Source organism: Mirounga angustirostris, unplaced genomic scaffold (genome assembly GCF_029215605.1).
Source record: "Mirounga angustirostris isolate CCGP_5_RB_7025 unplaced genomic scaffold, mMirAng1.0.hap1 SCAF_12, whole genome shotgun sequence".
Classification (NCBI taxonomy): domain Eukaryota; kingdom Metazoa; phylum Chordata; class Mammalia; order Carnivora; family Phocidae; genus Mirounga; species Mirounga angustirostris.
In genome coordinates this window covers 41430487-41451647 of record NW_026991720.1, presented here as the reverse complement: position 1 = coordinate 41451647, position 21161 = coordinate 41430487, and the positions used below count along the sequence as shown (strand labels likewise).

Sequence of the window (21161 nt, the reverse complement as noted above, 5' to 3'; positions counted from 1 at the left end):
AAGAACTCATCCAGAATGCCATGTGTCTCAAGACTTTAAATGTGGTAGATTTATATTTGAACTGGAAATATGTCCTCGCTAAATTATATTTTTAAAAAAGGTTTACAAAATATAATAGTATTATTTTTTATTTAAAAAGTTTACTTAGGGCACCTGAGTGGCTCAGTGAGTTAAGCATCTGCCTTTGGCTCAGGTCATGATCCCAAGGTCCTGGGATCGAGACCCGCATCGGGCTCCCTGCTTTCCAGGGAGGCTGCTTCTCCCTCTGCCTCCGCCTCTCTCTCTCTCTCTCATGAATAAATAAATAAAATCTTTAAAAAAAATAAAAAAAATTAAAAGTTTACTTAGAAAAGTGAAAAGATATCACAAAAATATTAGTAATAGTTATTTCTAGGTGATGAGCTATAAGCAATTTTTACTTTTTGGGGGGGGTGCAGAGGGAGAGAGAATCTTAAGCAGGCTCCACGCCCAGCATAGAGGCCGACAAAGGGCTCCATCTCACAACCCTAAGATCATGACCTGAGCCGAAATCAAGAATCAGACGCTTAACCGACTAAGGCATCTAAGCGCCCCAGCAATTTTTACTTTTAAAAAAACCAGACAATATGGAAGGGTACAATGAGTAGGTTTTGGTTTTGTTAATTATAAAACAAAGCTGTTAATATTTCAGGGAGAAAAAACTGATGTACAAAACAATGGGTATTCTATAACCCAACCAGTAATTTTCAAAGTTAAAGTAAATAAATGTGACAGCACAACAAACTAAGTCCAAAGCAGTCAGTCAGGATTTATAAATGTGACATTATAAATGGACAGCCAATGTGATGATGTGCACATACTGCTTTGGTCTTCCCATATTTCCTCAAGACCTAGATAGGGGCAAATAATCACCTGTATTAGGATTTCTCAACATGAGGTTCCCAGAGTATTAAGTTGGCAAATTCCTGAGCACCACCCCAGACCTAGTGATTCAAAATCTCAGGGAGTAGGGACCAGGATTTAGGAGTTTTAACAAGCTCACTAAAGACTGAGAACACTAACCTACATGGTGAAAAGCATGTGACTAGTTAAATGTAAGCTGTACTGAATTTTGAAAAAGGAATGCACAGCTTATATTTTGTTGGTGAGTTCATCAAGGTCACTAAATTACTGCTCTTGCACATTTAAGGCTAAGGCCTATGTTAAACAAAATCTACTTAAAGATAGATTTAAAGTCTTCATTAGTAAAAAATTACACCTATGAGATTAAGTTAAATTATATTCATTATTAAACTGAATAATCTATTAAACTTTCAGTAAATTGCTTTGTATATCACAAAGTGCTCTTCCCAAATATATTTATTTTCCAGCACCTAGTACTGGCATTCATTCATTCAAATCCGTTTGCTGAATAAATGTACAACATTCTCTTGTAAGTATGAATGAATTTGTAAGTAATTGCTAACACATCACTAAACGCTTTACATACATGAACTCTTTTAATCCACAATGGAATCCTGTATGATAAGTACTACTATCTCCAGATAATGAGCAAACTGAAGCAAAGCAGGGAAAAGACTTGCCCAAGCAAGTAGTCAGTAGACAGATTCAAACCAAGGCAAGCTGGCTCCAGAATCTGTACAGTCACTAAGTTATACCACCTTCCTGATTTGAAACCAAACATTATTCATCTAGTAATAGATTCCCTAAGTAAAGCTGTAATATCTTTAAAGATTTTATTGTTCATCATTTTAATACTTACATTTGGCAAAATAAACACTATTTCAGAATTTTCTGATCTGTTTAATACATTGCTAAGAGCCGAATGCTTCCATGTTGATTTCCTCAACAGAAATTATTAGAGAAATAATTAATCTTAGAGAAATTATTAATCTTTTCTCAAGGTATCTATGGTCTTATTCTGAAGACCTGTAACTTATAAGTTTTGTTTTATTACAAAATATATTCACTATAAGTATGAGAAAGAGTTAAAAATCTTATTATCATTATTAACATGTCATTATATATTCTTCCAGGTTTATTATATGCATTATACTCTCACTTTCCAGCACTACCACCAAATAAGTAAAATCACTGTACAAATTGAGAGAAACTGAAACTGTCTTATTCTGCAAAAAAAAGAGGAAATGAATTACTGTCATAAGATAGAAAATATTTTAAGCTATATACTCAGCTTTGTTTTTCAACATTAAGAATTGAGTTTTGCAAACTGAGGGTTCCAGAGGGGAGGGGGGTGGGAGGATGGGTTAGCCTGGTGATGGGTATTAAAGAGGGCACGTTCTGCATGGAGCACTGGGTGTTATGCACAAACAATGAATCCTGGAACACTACATCAAAAACTAATGATGTATGGTGATTAACATAACATAAAAAAAAAGAATTGAGTTTTGCTGTACACCTTAATTACATAATGTTTTACGTCAAATATAATTCAATATAAAAGAAAAAGTACTGAATTAAGTTTAAAGTTCTAAGTAAAAAGTATCTGAATGTTTATTCGATCCTGTTTGACATAGCCATCAACGGCTACTCCTTGGTTATGTCACTTCTACCATTCTGAGGTCCTAGCTGTTTCCTTATTTCCAGCCTCACAAGCATAGATCTGGAGCACTGTCACACACTGCAGGACCATAGCATGCTATGCAATACAAAACGATCTCACTACCTATTACTCATGTTTCCTTTACTTCAAAAGTAACAAATAATAGTACCCCAGTTAAATACCTTGGTTTCGTACATAACCCAGGTCCAAACCGTATTCTCCAGGACCCTACTCTTTGAGCTGTCTGAAAGATGTGCTGTGGCTGTTGGCTGCATTTCCCCCTACGACTGCCTAATCCAAAAGGCCTGCTATAATTGCTAAATATAACGTAGCCATTGCAAGCCTCTTGAGTAAACTCCTCTAACAAAGACCATAGCAACGGTTAACCTATCTTTTATAATACATCACAGTTTTACCCTACCTCAGTTATTACCGAGTCTGGCTGATCAGAAACACCTATGGAACTTTTTAAAAACAGATTACTGGGCCTTATACTCTTCCAAGAACACCCTCACTCACCATCAGCTTCCCAGAAAGCTAATTTGAGTAGATCCACGGTGAACCTAAAAGAATTTTTTTAGCTACCTAGATCCTTGCTATTTGAAGTGTGGTCAAAGCATCAGAAGCATCAGCATCACCTGGGAGCTTGCTGGAAATGCAGAATCTCGGGCCCATCAGACGTACTGAATCATATTGCAGCTTAACAAGATCCCCAGGTGATTAGCACAAACATTAAAGACTGAAAAGCACTGCCCTAGATGATTCTGAGGTATGGCCAGCTTTCAAAAGCACTGCTCTCCTCAACCCCCTAATTCTCAAAATGTATAAGGAAGAATATGAATAAATTTCCAATGTACTTTGATTAGTGCAGAGGGGCTACCCTGAAAGTCGGGAGTAACAGATTTTTAAGAGGCCCACAACTACGACTTCACTCACCCTTGCATTACATAGGGGAACTGATGACTCTGTGCTGGGTCGGTTTGTGCTTGTGGAAGGGTACGTTGCCTCAATCCTTCTGAGGAAGAGCTGGCAGCTAAAGACAAGGTTTCTTGACTGGATGATGGCGTTGTTGATCCTGACTGATCTGAACTCTACAAACAAAAATGTAATTATTTCTTCAAGGAGATTTAATTCATTGCAATCATGAGATTAGAGACACACTGTTAAAAATGTATTTATGAAATCCCTCTGCAAAAAGTGAACTTTAGAAATATACTGATTTGAATCTTGTGCCCAGCATAATAGGCTGATATTTTCATTCTGATGAGAGTAAGAGTTCAGAAAATCAACAAATACATTTCTTTACAAAATTAACAAGATATCAATCAGGATTTTAAAATTCTCACGTTCTGATGATGTCATTAACTCACAGATTCAATAACTTTAAATAATATAACCACTTGAAGACCACCTCAACAATTTTAACATCCTTCCAACTTCATTAAAATTATATTTTACCTGTACTGCCTTCCTATTGACTGGATGTCTTTTTGTACGTCTATCTTCCTAAGTCATGCCATGTAAAAGGTGCCTGCCAAGAACAATGGTCTTTCACAAAACTAACAAAGCTTTCTTTAAGAGGTTATTCCACATAAAGTAGACACCAAGTAGGTATCTACCTAATCAGACTAGGGAGTTTGATTCTTAGGGACATAAACTGGAAAAGGCTTCCTTTTTGGCAAGATTTCTCATTAAATGGACCAACATAATATGGTATTCATTTTTTTAAAAAATTAACAGAAAAAAGGCATAGCCATTTGGCAGCACAGCCTAATTTTGTTAGAACTAATTTTTTTTTACCTTATTAGATAACTCTTTCATGACTAGATTTTTAAGACCTTCTCAAATCCCACTGAAATTTCTCAGCCATAAAAAATGAAGGGTAATTCAACTTAATTTTCCCTTGATACTTTTCAGATTTTGGTAACACAGCTTGAAAAAACTGAATATACATACTAATGACATGAAATCATGGTTGAGGAACCACGAGACAAGTCAGGAGGGATCTTTCTTAACAAAAACTGAAGCAACACAACTGTGTCCAAAGAGTATATCCTGAATGCCCATGTTTTGTCCCTTCTTAGGAGAGGTAGGAAACATAGAAAGACCCTTGGATTTACTGATAAACCAAACTTCAATTTAATGAAAGCTAAATTCCCATAGCTAGTGCTGGAAAATACTTACCAGAGGCCATACTAATTAAATATAGCAACTAAAGGGTCTAGTTTCTTAAAGAAGCAGTTAACTAATAATTACTGAAAGATCCTTCAACTAGTTATCACCTCTGCCATCCACCCCCTCCTTCAAGTTTTGGCTAGATTCTTGACAAGAAGTATACTTAGCAGTAAGTAAGTTCTTTGCCCAAGAGTTTTAAAGCAACCTTCCACTCATCCAATCCTTTTCTCGCACCTCCAAAGGTGTCATATAAAACATTAATGGGAAACTGAAAATAATTTAGCATAAAGAATTTGTCTTTAAAACTTGTATATCTAAATTGAAAAGTTCAACATTTTAAAAATTCCCAAGTTTAGGCAGATGGAAAAATAAGAAGGGAAAAATGAAGTCTGAAAGAACTGACTAGGTGAAATAATCTTTCTTCCTGAAGTTGAAATGTATGCCCAAGTCCAGTCATTTTAAAAAATAAAATTCTTGACCAAGCAATCTACTTTAAGAAGATTTAGCATACTCAAAATTTAAATAATTTAATCCACCTTGAATAAAATACAGTATTATCAAGTATCTTTAATATTTCTGAAACTTTACTGGTCCTAGATTTTAAATTATGTAATCATATCTTCACTTTGCTTTCTGAGTATTTTAGTATTTAACCCCTGAAGATTGGATCTTCAATAACAAATAACTCAAGTTTCCAGGGATAACACTATGCACTGGATCTCTTAAAACCAAGTTTAAATGCTTATCTCAAGCTGTTCAAAACACAATCTCACAACCCACAAGCTCCAATAGTTCTGTTTTTCACCTAAAAGGATAATCAGAAAATTTCAACATTTACTCCTCCACAAACAACTCACAGAATTGCTGTTGGATGCCAATGCTTCATGACTTTCTCTAGTGGTGCTGGATTTTGGAGAACTGGGAGGAGTCCGAGAAGTACATACTAGATGAACCATATGATACTCATCTTGCTAAAATTAAAGAAGATTACATTGAAAGGGTAGTACTGTAAAATATATAGTTCAAAAAGTCAGTACCTAAGCTGAAATATTTAACTCAAATTTTAAGTTCCTTTCTGGCGTAGACATTTTATTAGTAAATTGTTGCCATTTGAAGGTACCGTAATGTACCCTTTTAGTATCTGGGGCCCTTCTGAATTCCCTTTGTATATCAAGGAGTCTTGAAGCAATCAGTGCTGTGAAGTTGCATCAGTGCAATCTATTATTTCAACATAGAGACATCTAGCACCTTAATATCAAAACTGTGTAACAGTCACATTGAAGCTTAGGCCTACAAACTTTGAGTAGTGAAAATATTTCCATTACTTGAGACTTCGCAGCCATAATAAAGAAACTCAACTGCACCTACTCTCATTTGCCTTAATTTTAGCAAGGTGATATATAGTTTTAATTTTTTTAATTCAAAAACTAGTTTTACCTATAACAATTATACACAGATTTAAAGTGTATATTTGAACTACATTCTGTACATATTCCATGTGTTTCCATAAACTTACAACTATGCTTAAAGGAATATATTCTAATAAGGATTAGGATTGGCATTTAAGCTCAGTGATTTCATGAGTATATTTATAGTCAGGCATAAAGCTAGTATATAAGATGGAGAAAGGAGAGAAAATAAAGGAGAGCAGAGAAGAACAAAGGATGGCTCAGCAACTTAAAAAAAGAAAGAAAAGAAAAGAAAAGAAAACAAGAGAAGGATAAAGAAAAGGGGGAAGGAAGAAAGAAAGATTCCCAGTTGTGAGAAAGAGAAACAAAGCTACCAGAAACTAAGAATTTATTAACTGCCTCCCATAAACCTAGAATTGTGCTTAATTCTGAGGTGAATCCAAAAAAAGGGTAAGAGTCAGCCCCTCACCCAAAGAGGCTCATATCATGAAAATATCAGAATACAACATTAGCGCACAATTAGGGAATATATAAAACAGTCTGCACAAAACTGAGAAGCACAAATTACAATTGCTTAAGGAGTTAATAGGGTTAGAACGCTAGGGAAAAGGCATTCCCAGAGACAGCATGACATAAGCTGTGCCTAGCAAGCTAGGTAGAAAGCACACCTGATTTAATGTCCTCTTAGCTTCAGAATACTAAAAAGCATTCAAGTATAAGATGTTTATCCTTAGAAACCTAGTTTCAAAGGTCATATTAATCACAATTAACTAATAGTTTTCATTCACCTTTGGAGACTGTTTCTGCAAAACATTTTATAACTAACAGGTAAAGCTAATGGCAGCATCTACCTGAAAAAAAGTAAAGGGGTAACTGACTTTAACAAAAACGCTTTAAAGATCTATTCAAAATATAAAAATATTGTTCAAAATGTTTTATATAAGGGGCACAACAGTCCTTTAAAGCATTTTTATTTTAACTCTTCTGGTCAGAAATCATTTATAGAAGGAAAAACCTTTTAAAAAGTATTCATATGCATACACTAGCCATCCTTGGATTAAAATTATTATAAATTCTGTATTTCAAAGAGCATAGAGCAGAAACGTTTTTAAGCATAAACACAAGGGGAAAGATGAACAGGTGGAGCACAGAGGATTTCTAGGCTAGTGAAACTATTCTTCAGCGGATGACATGGTGGATACATGTCATTATTTATTTGTGAAAACCCATAAACTGTACCACACCAAGGGTGAACCCTAATGTAAACTATGGACCTTTGATAATGCTGCATCAATGTAGTACACTGTGTACAATGTCAGTTGCAACAAATATACCACTCTGACGTGGAATTTTATTGGTGGGGTAGCCTAGGCACATGTAGAGACATGGGGTATATGGAGAATCTCTATACCTTCTGCTCTATTGTGCTGTGAACATAAAACTGCTCTAAAAACTCAAGTCTATCAGGGCACCTGGCTGTAGGTGGAGCATGTGACTTTTGATCTCGGGGTCATGAATTCAAGTCCCACATTGGGCGGGGCGTAAGGGCTTACATTAAAAAAAAAAAAAGTCATCTATCAAAGAGAGAGGGAAAAAATCTGCTGTAATGCCACTATTTTCGAGGGGGGGACAGGGAAGAGAGGCTGTTAAACCACTTTGGCAGCCTGAAACTACCTGATTAAAATGAAAATGACAGCAAGAAGTCACAATGGCAAAGCTAAAATTTCAACTGTCTAAACAGAAGAAATATACCAGTATAAGATTTTTTGAAGTTTCCCACAGGTGACCATAAACATAGAGGAGAGGACACAGATCTTCTAAATGAGATTAGGGATATCCAAAAGAACATTAAGAGTTAAGTCAAAGAGTTAAGGAGAAACATAAAAGCTATGTATTTGATTCTGCTACATTCACAAACAAAAAGCCGCATCTCAAATGCAGAAAAGTTCTACAAGTTTAATTCCACAAATGAACATGAGCTAAGAGCTGCCATTACAATAACTAGCATTCAAGCTGACTGTCAAAAACTACATTGAGGGCGCCCGAGTGGCTCAGTTGGTTAAGCGACTGCCTTCGGCTCAGGTCATGATCCTGGAGTCCCGGGATTGAGTCCCCGCATCGGGCTCCCTGCTTGGCAGGGAGTCTGCTTCTCCCTCTGACCCTCCTCCCTCTCATGCTCTCTGTCTCTCATTCTCGCTGTCTTAAATAAATAAATAAATAAATAAATAAATAAATAAATAAATAAATAAATAAAAACTACATTGAAATATATTTTAGCTCGTAGCACCAACATTCAAAGTTTGCCAACTGATCAAGTAATTGGACTTCCTTTTCATTTCCTGTCCTGAAATTAAACTCCTACCTCAAGCAACTTGTATTAAAACATCACGCAGTTCGGTCAAAAGGGGATTTAAGAGAGAAGAGATTATCAATGAAAAGCCCTCACCACTACTTGAACACTCTACTCCTGCACTACCTCTAAGTCAATACTGCTTTCTTATATAAGGTGACAACTGAACAGAAACATAGACTCCGAGTTCATATTTAGCTACCAGATGGATATACAAAACTATTACCTAAACTAACTAGAGTCTATCATTATGTTCTTTACTTTCTAATTCATGTTTACCTGTTATGCTACCCAAAAGGGTTGATCTTAAGGATCTAAAAACTGAACTAGTTGGATATCGATAAAACTTCAGAACATATCTCTTCTCACACTCTAAATGTATCTGTTATCAAATAGTGGTTAGAAAAGCTTACTTTTCTGAGAATGTCTTTCAGCTGCAGATGATCGGGAAGCAGTCTGCCCGAATACACCAATCTCTGATCCTTCGTCAACTAAGAAATGGGACAAAGAAAAGAATTCAACTTTTTCTAATTATACAAATGGAAGTTGGGAATAATATGCCTAAAAATGAGTAAAGTAAAACTCCCTTTAGGCACAGATAAGCAGAAAATTGACATAATTTAAGACCTTTTTTTCCAAATTCTACTTAAGACATTAAGAGCTCAGCAAATGGTAGTCTATCTATTGTAGATATAATAAAATACAGATAATTACCATTTTTTTAAAAAACAGGAAAAAAAGGTAAACTGGAAATTTGCCTTTTCAGCCATAATGCAATGCATGTGTGACTATCATTAAAAACCTTTAAGACTATAAATGAGAAGATGGCTGGCCTTCTAATAGTAATAGTCAACAATGGGATAAAATTTCAAGGTCACCACAGTTATTTCGAATTGTTTTCTCAGTATTTATAATCTAAAAGAATATACAAGATTTATTTTCTTCTTTACTAACATCATACAGAACGATTCACTGGTTTTAATTCAAGAGCCGTTTGAATTTAGTTACAGTTTTGTATAACTATTCTAGTTTTTATTATTCCTACCATTCTCACAAATACCTCTATACGTTTTTCAAAAACACAAGACTAAAGAAAAATCAACTCAAGTGCATAGAGATTCAGCTGCCATCTTTATATGAAACCGAGAATAGGAAATACGTTCTGGTTACTTCTGCCCTATTTTGTACGTATGATAAATCTGCTAAGTGTTCACACTGCTAGAATTAAAGTATTTAAAATCAAAGTATTTATGTACGGTCCCCATAAGACTTCCTAAATAAGTAGATGTTCCATGAATTCTATTAAAACAATTAAATATTAGCTATATCAATAATTGTTAAATATGCCAAATCTAAGCAATAACAATTTTCAAACAGAATATATGTATTCAGCATGGCTACTAAAAAGGGTCTTACATTAAAAATAACCATAATAGAAACTGTCATACTGAGTAAGATCTGTGGTTCAGGGTTTCTTGGGTACCCAAGATGAAGGGAAAGGTACAGCTGTCTTTCCAAGATACTTAGCTGTTAGGCATAATCTAGCTTTCCCTGGAAGTATTTTTGAGTGTGCCATTCCTAAAATGCACAAGTTCAAATTCCTGTATATAAACAACCAAATTAACACAAGAGGTGTTTTTTTTTTTAAATACATATCACAAATCTTGAAATTTCAATCAATACACATAAATATTGAGTGGGGAATGAATAGTGAATTATATAACATAAGTTAAAAGCTAAGTAGATAATAATTGATTTAACCCTTGGACAAAATTATAAGTTTCCATAATATACTTACTAATTTAGCTGGAAACTAAAAAAGTTTCTTTGATAAATACTACAGTCATCATAAACTATTATTTTTCCATCAGTCCAAACATTTAATAGATACTTCTATGTCATAACATTCTGCATAAAAGACATCAGTCTTATGAATTTTTTTTTTACTTTACTATGAAAATTCTCAAACATACACAAGGTGGAGAGAACAAAACAAACCCCAAGGTACCATCTTCAAGAACTCCCAAATACTCAACTCCAACAATTATCAATATTTTGCTATTCTTGTTTCATCTATCCCCCATTGCCTTTTTGAGGGGAAAGAGAATTTTAAAACAAATATCACACATCATTTCTTCTCACCTGTAAAAACAGTATGTATCTGGAACAGGTTTTTGGGTTGGTTTGTTGTTTTTGTTTTTGTTTCAAATAACTGCAATGTTACCACAGTCAACAAAATAAATATCAATTGGGTCAACTTTGAATAAACTTTTATCTTTCCACAACAAGGGAACATCAATTTTCAAAAAGGCAGAATACAATAGAATAACAAAATTACATGGCACACCCCCCACAAAGTACATGAAGCAAAAACAAGTATGGATGAGGATGTGGAGAAATTGGAACCCTCACACACTGCTGGTAGGAAGACAAAATGGAACAGCCTCTATGAAAAAGTTTGGCAGTTCCTCAGAGAGTTAAACAAAGAGTTACCCGACAGGGGGCACCTATGTGGCTCAGTCAGTTAAGCGGCCAACTCTCGGTTTTGGCTCAGATCACAATGTCAGGGTCGTGAGATCAAGCCCCGCAGGGGCCTCCACGCTCAGCTGAGTCCGCTTGAGATTCTCTCCCTCTCCCTCTGCCTTTCCCCCTGCTCATGCTCTCTCTCTAAAATAAATAAATCTTGGGGCACCTGGGTGGCTCAGTCGGTTAAGCGACTGCCTTCGGCTCAGGTCATGATCCCAGGGTCCTGGGATGGAGCCCCGCATCGGGCTCCCTACTTGGCAGGAAGCCTGCTTCTCCCTCTCCTACTCCCCCTGCTTGTGTTCCCCCTCTCGCTGTGTCTCTGTCAAATAAATAAAATCTTTAAAAATAAATAAATAAATAAAATAAATCTTAAAAAAAAAAGTTACCCAATGACTCAGGATATGCCCAATTCCACTCCTAGATACCAAAGAAAACTGAAAACATATGTGCACATAATAACTTGCATAAGAATGTCCATAACAACATTAGTCATAATAGCCAAAAAGTAGAAACAACCCCAATGTCCATCAACTGATGAATGAATAAACAAAACATGATAAATACATATAATAAATACTACTCACCCATAAAAAGTAATGAAGAACTGATACATACTATAATGTGGGTGAACCTTGTAAACATTTTGCTAAATGAAAGGAGCCAGACAAAAAAGACCACATAGGGCGCCTGGGTGGCTCAGTTGGTTAGGCAACTGCCTTCGGCTCAGGTCATGATCCTGGAGTCCTGGGATAGAGTCCCGCATCAGGCTCCCTGCTCGGCAGGGAGTCTGCTTCTCCCTCTGACCCTCCCCCTTCTCATGCTCTCTCTCTCTCATTCTCCCTCTCAAATAAATAAATAAAATCTTAAAAAAAAAAAAAAAAGACCACATATACTATGATTCCATTTATATGAAATTTCCAGAATAGGCAAATCTATAGACAGAAAGTAGATCAGTAGTTACCAAGAATGGAGAGTGACTACTAGTGAGTATAAGTTTTCTTTTTTGAGGTAACAAAAATGTTCTGAAATTAGACAGTTATAATAACTACACAACTTTGTGAATTAACTAAGAACCACTGAGTTGTACATGTTAAAGAGCAAGTTTTACAGTGTGTGAATTATATCTCAGTAAAATTGTTTCTTGAAATTAAATATTCAAATGCCTTCAAATAATCAGAAATTTTAAAAGGAGAAAGGGATTCTTTAATTTTACTGTGACTGAAAAACAGAGAAAAAGGAATTTTCTTGTGCCTAACTTAGGTGAGAAGATCTGAAAATTCTTCTATGTCACTAAATTGCCTCTTCACTTTAAATATCAATAAATTAATTTAAATATCTGGAAAACCAGTAGTTAGATATGATAACAAACAGCACAGTAATCAACTGACTGAACTTTCAACTAGCCATTTTGGATCATAAACTAGAGTATTAGGAAAAACACAGATTTTGAGATCTCAATTCAAATTCAATTTCACTAATAAAAGTGACACAATTTTATTTATCCAGACCTGCTAATAACAGCATCATTTATCTTGACTGAAAAATCCATTTCTGTATTAAATTAAGTAATGCTACCTGCTATAACAAACTCCATAATCTCAGTAGCTTAACATAATAAAAGTTCGTTTCTCTCTCAATTAAAAAAATAAAAAATCACGTGGTACCCTTTCAATATAAAAATCCAGAAGACTCAGGATTGGTAAATCTAAAACAAAGTACTAATTAAATTGTCAATTAAAAATCTACTGTTAAGATACTGGCTACACAGATACATATATACTTGACCATCTATGTTAACACCACCATTCTTCCTGTTGCTCACACCCTACGTGGAATAGCCAGCAAATCCTATCAGATAATGCTACTTTCACTGCCTCCACTGCTTACCACTAGATAAAGCCTAGTGATACATGGTACCTGGTATTTTATGGTAGAGTAGAGGCAGCTAAATTACCAAGTTAGAAACATCCCAATGGTACTCCAAGGATGGTACTCCGAGAGACAAAACTAGGCCACTCCAAATAAATACCTGCTTAACTAGCTGACCCCAAAAATTCTGCCACTCACTTAACAGACATTGCTAAAAACCAAGGTGAGGAAAGCTCATCAGCTAGTATAACATGCAAAAATAAATCATAAAGTGGGGAGATTTTTTTCTTCCTAAAAGGTTTACATATACTATCTAAAGTATCTGACTTTTTACTATTTAATCAGATATCAAAAACAGACAAAATACTATGCATCCCTAGTGCATTTAAAATATTCACAAGAGTCTGATAGATGAGTTTACAAAGCCAACAACAGTTTCATATTTCTAGAAAGTCACCTTGCTGGTATCAAAAGATTAAGTTTTGTATATGAGGAACTAAATACAAGCTCTCATTATGGATGGCTTAAAAAAATCATGTTCTTAGTATATCTGACATCAACACAATCAAATAGCTTAGTAAAAAATCTTCAACTTACATGTTAGTTCAAAGAACTAGAACCCAAGTCCTTTGAAAGTGGTAATTATTAGTATTTCAGTACTTAACATATAGCTCAGTCACAAGTGCCAAATAACTTTAAAGAGGTGGTTCCCAGAAGGTGCACAACATATCGTTTCTGTAGGAAATGAATTCTATGAATTTGTACTGCAACGTATCTTCCTCCCACTCCCACTAAATTCACCCAATTTCAAGCCCCAAAGAATTCAGAAGCACTGTAAATGGAAGCATGGTTTACCCAAACTGCCTCTACTCCTTATCTCCTTGCAACAACAGTAAACAAAAGCAGCAAACAGGAGCTTAAAAAATAATTTTCTCTAGAACTCCAAAGGGACATCCCCAGCTTAGCTGTTTCCACTCACAGGCCATTTGCAATCAGGTATACATACAACAGAGAATGCCAAAATACGTGACTGCTATGGTTCATAAAAACAAGCAAGAATGTAAAACGATAAAGCAAAGCAATGTGCTTTGAGGTCTTAAGATACTAGGTTCCCATATCTTCCCTAAAATATATCAAAATAAACAGAAATAGCACACACTAACATGACATGCATTAGAACACTATTAAAGCTATGTTATCCATTCATCTACAGCCTTTAAATGACAAACCACCTAAACACATACACCTCTTTTTATAGTTCATTTCTTTTCAGTTTGCAAGCATATAGCTAAGATGGCCAGGTCCCTAAATGCCTTTCTTCATCTTATCACATATAACCATCATATACAATGTGAATTAATGGTTTAAGCACCGAGGCTTGAAAGTCAGACCAACCTGGGTTCAAATTCCAAATCTACTACTTAAGGAGTTTTATCACCAAGCCTCAGTTTCCTATCTATAAAATAGAGCTAATAAATAAAACTTACATCCTAAGGTGCCTATGAGGAATAAATGTGATAAAACATACAAAGTACTTAGTAGAATGCCTAATATACACGGCAACCACTTAGAGTAAATGGAAGTTTAAAATTTGAGCACCAACTATGACAGTTAAATAACAGCATTTGAGACCATGAAATCACTATTTGTAATGCAGAGGTGAGAAACTTAAACTAAAAGTTCTAGATAAATCCTATTTTAAAAACTGATGCATGATTAAACAAAACATAGTACTGTTATTTTCCAAAAGAATACATTAGGAAAAGCTACAAAGGAGTTAAATCAAATTTCGGGACGCCTGGGTGGCTCAGCTGGTTAAGCGTTTGCCTTCAGCTCAGGTCATGATCCCAGGGTCCTGGGGTCCTGGGATCGAGTCCCGCATCAGGCTCCTTGCTCAGCAGGGATCCTGCTTTTCCCTAGCTCACCCTGCTTGTGTGTTCCCTCTCTCCCTCTCCCGCTCTCTGACAAATAAATAAAATCTTTTTTAAAAAATAAAAAATTAAAAATAAAACAAATTTAGTCAGCACTCATTCAAAACTTAACTTTTCATCAATCTTCACATTCAATTTAATAATATCCTTTGTTCGAAGAGTTTTAAAAATATGAACTATATTGCTACGTGACATGAAACCCTCTTAAACATATGCACTAAAATTGTAAAGACAAGTCTTACAAAACAAAAATTATTTATATATATGGATTATAAGCCCCTTGAAGTCAACAGTTCTGAGATAGTTAAGTAAGTTTTAAAAATGACCTGCCTGAGTAAGGTAATAGGGAATTACAAAAATGAGGCAGATATAAACCTCAAATTATATTATTCAAGCTACTTCCACTGCTAATGAAATTAAGACTTCCATCTGAACTGTAGGCAATTTGGTTATGGAATGTTATATTCTCAGAACAGAACCTATACAACTGGTTCTATTTCTATTTCTATTTCTTTAATTCTAACGGAATCGCAGAGCAATTTGAAAAAGCAGAACAAACCTCCTAGCTGAGCAGGAGAGCTAGAAGACGTTAAGTAATGATATTGACTGCTTTAGTTTAACAAAAGAAAGCACCCAGACAAAGGAAATCCACCCACAGCTGAGGGACATGTTCAACAGGCATTTTGACCTCAAGACTGTAAAATGAGGAGCCAAGGCAAGCCCCAGAAAGGTTTATCCTCAAAACTGAATTCAGGGTGAGTCAGGTCCATCTTAGTTATTGTTTGTGTATGAGAACAGAGAGTAAGAAAGAAGCAATGAGAAAGATGCCTAATCAGACTTAGAGATCCTTACTTTTTTAAGTTTTCTCTAGGATAGTCCATTCTACTGAATAACATTAAGTTCAACTATTTTGAGAGGCGCCTGGGTAGCTCAGTCGTTAAGCATCTGCCTTTGGCTCAGGTCATGATCTCGGGGTCCTGGGATCGAGCCCCGCATCGAGCCCCGCATCGGGCTCCCTGCTCCGGGGGAAGCCTGCTTCTCCCTCTCCCACTCCCCCTACCTGTGTTCCTTCTCTTGCTGTCTCTGTCAAATAAATAAATAAAATCTTTAAAAAAAAAAAAAAGTTCAACTATTTTGATATTTACATCTCTAGCAAATAAACCTAAACTAGATCAAAGTCTGAAACTACTCAAGTAAAAGTGGCCTTCTTGACAGGTATCTTCACGCCCCCGGGGCAATTACCCAAATTACAGAATAATTATTTCACACTACAGGCCAATTTCAGGATCTGAAAATGTAAAGTCATGAAGTGATGACAAATGGCATATCAGAACATAATTCACAACTATCTATATACACTATCAACATGAACTGATGCACTTTCCAGTTCCTACACCAAGTCCTAAATCAATTATCAATACCATTCAAAGTTAAACAAAACTCCAAAAGAGTTCAATTCCACATCTGAGGTTTTTAGTGATGGCACTGTAAAGTCTTGCATAAATATGGCAACTGCCCTATTTCCTAACTGGAAGACACCTTCCCCTCTGTAGCCCATTATGGATCTGTAATCTTTCATTTAAAAGTACTATATTACGTTGAGAATCATCAAAGCAACATTACCTCTGAAATGATAGGTTTAAAAAAAAAAAAAAAAAACAGCTATCATCTTGTCTGCTTAAAACTGTTATCAACTCTTTAAGAAAAATGTCCCCAGAGGCGCCTGGGTGGCTCAGTTGGTTAAGCGCCTTCAGCTCAGGTCATCATCAGGAGTCCCGCATCGTGCTCAGCAGGAAGTCTGCTTCTCCCTCTGACCCTCCCCCTCTCCTGCTCTCTCTCATTCTCTCTCAAATAACAAAATCTTTAAAATAAAAAAAAAGAAAGAAAGAAAAATGTCATTGTCACTGTGAACCTTTTCTTAAAACAGCTACACATTCCCTTACCTTCCCTTCTGAGATGACCATTCCCTCCCTATGCTCCTACAGCATTCAGTACACCCCTCTTGTGTAACACCCGTCACATAATATTACAGCTTTTTACTTACATATCTGTATGCCCCACTAGACCTGAGCTTCAGAAGAGCAAAGGAATCATCATCACCTTCATGCGTAACATATAGACACCCAAATGCCAGGTCAATAAAATCCTAATTAAATAAATAAATGAAGCCCAAGAAAATATGCTTTGGTGGGAAAGGGTATATTTGCTGTGGGTTTATTGACAGATGGAAAATTGAATTTAAAATATTCATGTGGAGATTATCTGTGATTAAGTCAAATCAGTACCTGACCATAAAGCTAAAATCTTAAGACGATACACACTCTTGCAGAGTTTAGCCAGAATTCTGTTAACAGCAGTAGACATGTGACCTGTTTTAGAGATCCTAAAAGGACAACTTCAAATCTCCATTATTTCCTTCCAGCAGCTCCTATTTACTTTCCTAGAAGCCACTGCCCACAGGGACCAAGGCCCTCCACCCACCCTTGGCCCATCAGACCCAGTTAGAGCAGTATTGACCAGAGCCATCACTTCTCTACTCCTTACTGGAGAACACTTGCTTCTACAAGGCACTGGAACTGTACTCTGCTTCCAAATCATCCACCTCCACCAGGCAGATGTGCAAAGAATCAGGCATAAGAAATAATCTCTGTTAAACACCAAATAGCACTTAAGACACCTAAACACAGAATTAGTGTTAAGCAGTCTTTGTGGGTGCTCATAAGAACCCAAACTTCCCTCATAATACGTTAATAGAATATTGCCTATATTACAAAATGTTCTCTGTTCTAAATAACCATCTAACTTTTAGTACTCCAATTCCTATACTGAAGACTACCTATGGGGTATCATGAAACAGTCGGTGTGTTCAACAACTAAAACACTTCAAATTAGTTCTCATGTGATAAGTAAGTTAGAATGTAAGCCTGTCAAATCTAATAACCACAGGAAGTTTTCAGTGAAGTTCTAAGATAACAAACACATGGTCCTCACCCCCAGTTCCACACACTCTCATTAACTAGAAATGAACTTCAATATTACAATTCACTTGGAGGGGTGCCTGGGTGGCTCAGTGGGTTAAGCATCTGCCTTCAGCTTGGGTCATGATCCCAGGGTCCTGGGATCGAGCCCCTCATTGGGCTCCCTGCTCAGTGGGGAATCTGCTTCTCCCTCTCCCTCTGCAGCACCCCCTGCTTGTGCACACACTCTCTCTGTCTAATAAATAAATAAAATCTTAAAAAAAAATAATACAATTCACTTGGAAATGACTTGCTGGAAGAGAAAAGTCAGGTTTGCCACAGTTAAACCTGAAAGTGTGTGTACAAGCAGCAGGTGGGTTAGGGAGACACAGTGCAGCAAAGTTTGCAATTGATCTGTCCTCCAGCAGCCAACTGATCCATATGGGTACTAGAGATTAGTACTAGGAGGGCAGAACTCCTGTCAAAAACTGGCTTCTTCTGGGTGCAGGTAAGGCAAATGGGTTTCACATCACTCTTCTCTTAGATACTTTTTGAAAAAGAAAAAGTTTTAGAGAAGTGGTAACTCTTGGTCTAACATACTGCAAACCAAGTCCCTTTTAGTTTAATCATACAATATAAAGATCTCACATAAGCACATACCTGAGCATATATTTAAATGTAAATGTATAAACACACGTTATAGAGAGAGAGAGAGACACACACACACACTTAGATATATGCTCAAGTATATACTTATATACTTAGGAATGATATTCAGGCTCTGTTATAAATAGTACTATGTAAGTCTATTGACTTTCAATTCTGATTATTCCAAAAAGCTATTTTCCACCTTGAAAATGTGTAAAATGAATCATATGCAATAGGAAATCTTCTGTAAAGGAGAAAACTTTAAAATAAATTTGTTACCCCTTGTGTAAATCTTAACTTTCAAACCAAAGATCTAAAAAAAATGAGGGTTCCATCTAGTTTGTTCCAAGTACTTAAATACCTCAGGGTTTTTAGTTCCTCTACTAAAAATATTTGTATCAAAAGTACTGACAAACAAATAAGGCCAACTAAGAGTTGTTTTTCTAAACCTCCTGTTTTTGCAATAACTGCCCTATTTCTGTAGTTCTTCTAGAAGTCTCAATGCCTAACTAAAGCAATAAAAGCTTTAATATAGGTTGCAGGGTTTATCTTTTTTTTTTTTAAGGATCCATCTGTCTCTCCCATATTAAGCCGATGACTTAAGTCCAATGAAAATGGTCCTTTTTTATGCCTATCAATTCTTATGTCCCTTGATATTTTTGTAGACAGTACTCTTACTAATTAACTGAACCTCATGAGGAAGATATTAATGATGGTTGAGACACTCAAGAGACACACACACACCTCGGAACTCAAAATACTTCGCAGTCTAGCAAGAGACCTATTTGATTCAAGAGGGGAGGGGATGAACAGAGAGACGGGAGTGCATGGCACGAAAAGTTGCTGACCAGAGCAGCTGCGCCCAGCTTTTAGACACTTACTGGTTTGCTAGGGTACACGTTAGATAGATGTGTTTTTAGTTTCCCCACGGTCCAGTTCAAGAAGCAGCTAATAGTCTGGTCACTGTATTTCTGATTCGGTGCTTTAATGATGAGGGTCACAGGAATCTCCATCCCATTTTGGTCCATGGTGCCCCCGAGTTGAACAGAGTCAAGAGGAGCAGCCCAAAGGAGCCGAGGTGGTAACTGCCGGCGCGACTGGTACAGGGACGGCAGCAAGTAGGTTCTTAATATTCTGTGTCCAAGTCAGTCACAAGTGCATCGGGCGATACAAGGGCCATTGCCGGTACCAAGGATGATGGACAGTGGCGGCGGCGGGGTCCGGGGACCCGGCCGTGGGTGCAGCTTTCCCCGCCAGGTCCGGGCTCCGCCGGGCTCCGGACTGCGGAAAGAGGCCGGGAGGAAAAAAGAGAAAGCAATGATAAGGGAGGGAGTCACCGCCCCGCCCCCGCCGCGACCCCCAAGCTGAAACGCAACAAGGCCCCTACGCGACGGCCCTGCCAAGCGGGCCAGAGAAGGGGCCGAGCCGCTCAGGGCGACCCGCCGGGGCAGGGGTACCTGAAAGAGGGCCGCGGAGCCCGCCACCGCCGCCCTCCGCGCCCGGGTAGGGCCGCCGGCCGCACAGTCCTGCCGGGCGTCCTCCGCGGCGGCCGCTCCCTTCCTGCTGCTCGGCGGCGGCCACGGCCCGGCCCCGGGTCTCGCGAGGCGGCGCGATGGCCGCCGGAGAAGTTGGCCAAAGGGCGCGGCCCGCTCTCCGCCTGACCCCTCGGGCAGGACACGGCAGCGCGGCGCAGGACAGGGCGCGGCAGAGGCAGCGGCAGGTGGCAGGAGGGCGGGGACTAGAAGCCCAGGCTCCCGGCGCGAGCGCGCTCGTTTTGTTGTTGTTATGAGGAAGGTCTGGGTCCCCTTTAAGCCGGAAGGCGCAGGACGGAAGTGCGTCACGCGCGGCCCGCCCCGGCGCCGGGCTCAGGCGGTACAGCAGGAGCCGACCGCCGCGCCCGACCGCCCGGGGGGCCGCCGGCTGAGTTCCGGGTCGCCGCGAAGCCGCTGGGCTGTGCTGGAGCCCACCTGGCCTGACCGCTCGCTCGGTCCCGTACCCCAGCCGCGCTCAGGCCTCACCACCAGCTGAGCTGGCGCTAGCACATCCTGTTTTGACCACACCCTGAAGATTTGAGAAGTGCTCCTTCATCCTAAGAGTTTCTCTGCAAAAGTTAGTGTCCTTCCAGATGATGAATCAAAGTTCCGCTCCAAATGTCTTGTGTCGAGTGTCTGCAAAGCACGGTACCAGGAGCTTTGGCGGAGAGACCATGAGCTACACTGCGTAAGGAGCAAAAGCTTTCAGTGAGACCGGAGGTCTGCCTCTACTTTCCGTGTCACCCTGGCTATCCTTTCTGAGCCTCAGTTTAGTTCTCCAAACGGTAATGGCTAACTGCGTGTTGATGAGCAAATGAGCCATCTGGTACAGTTGAGGCATATGACAGTCTCTCAAATGTTAATTTCCATCTCTTTCCTCTTCGTCTTCACAGAAGTCGGCAAGTGCTTACTGAGCCCCTACTGTGTGTTCAGTGGGAGATGAAGAGGGATGGTAGTGTTATTTTTGTTTTACGGCTTAGGCGTAGAATGCAAAGGTTATGTTCACTGCCCAAAACTGACTTATTCTCCATTTTCTGCACGGGTTTGGGGGTCAGTACAGCAAATTAGACGTGCATTTTCACGGGCTTCCACTTACAGGAGAAGGCAAGCAGGTAATATAGAGAGCTAGTCTTTTTCCCTCTCGCCTTCAGAAGGGTTAGTGAAGGTTAGCTACCATTGAGTTAGTGACCAAGGGAAATTCTTCCTCTCTATAGGTAATGCA

General features: G+C 38.1%; 1 protein-coding gene across 3 annotated transcripts in view; it reads right to left on the bottom strand.

Moving 5' to 3' along the window:
• HERPUD2 (HERPUD family member 2) overlaps positions 1-20196 on the bottom strand; it is a 30301-nt gene extending 10105 nt beyond the window's left edge. Inside the window, exons 1-5 of one of the 3 annotated variants that reach the window (XM_045864432.3) lie at positions 19865-20196; positions 19289-19688; positions 8890-8967; positions 5575-5688; positions 3479-3633 (exon numbers count right to left, since the gene is read on the bottom strand). In XM_045864432.3, coding sequence (XP_045720388.1) covers positions 3479-3633; positions 5575-5688; positions 8890-8967; positions 19289-19435 — 494 coding nt within the window. In that variant the 5' untranslated portion in view covers positions 19436-19688; positions 19865-20196. The remainder of the gene's footprint in view (positions 1-3478; positions 3634-5574; positions 5689-8889; positions 8968-19288; positions 19689-19864) is intronic. The other 2 variants (XM_064575056.1, XM_064575057.1) reach the window with 2 other exon arrangements.
• Positions 20197-21161: the final 965 nt, after the last annotated feature.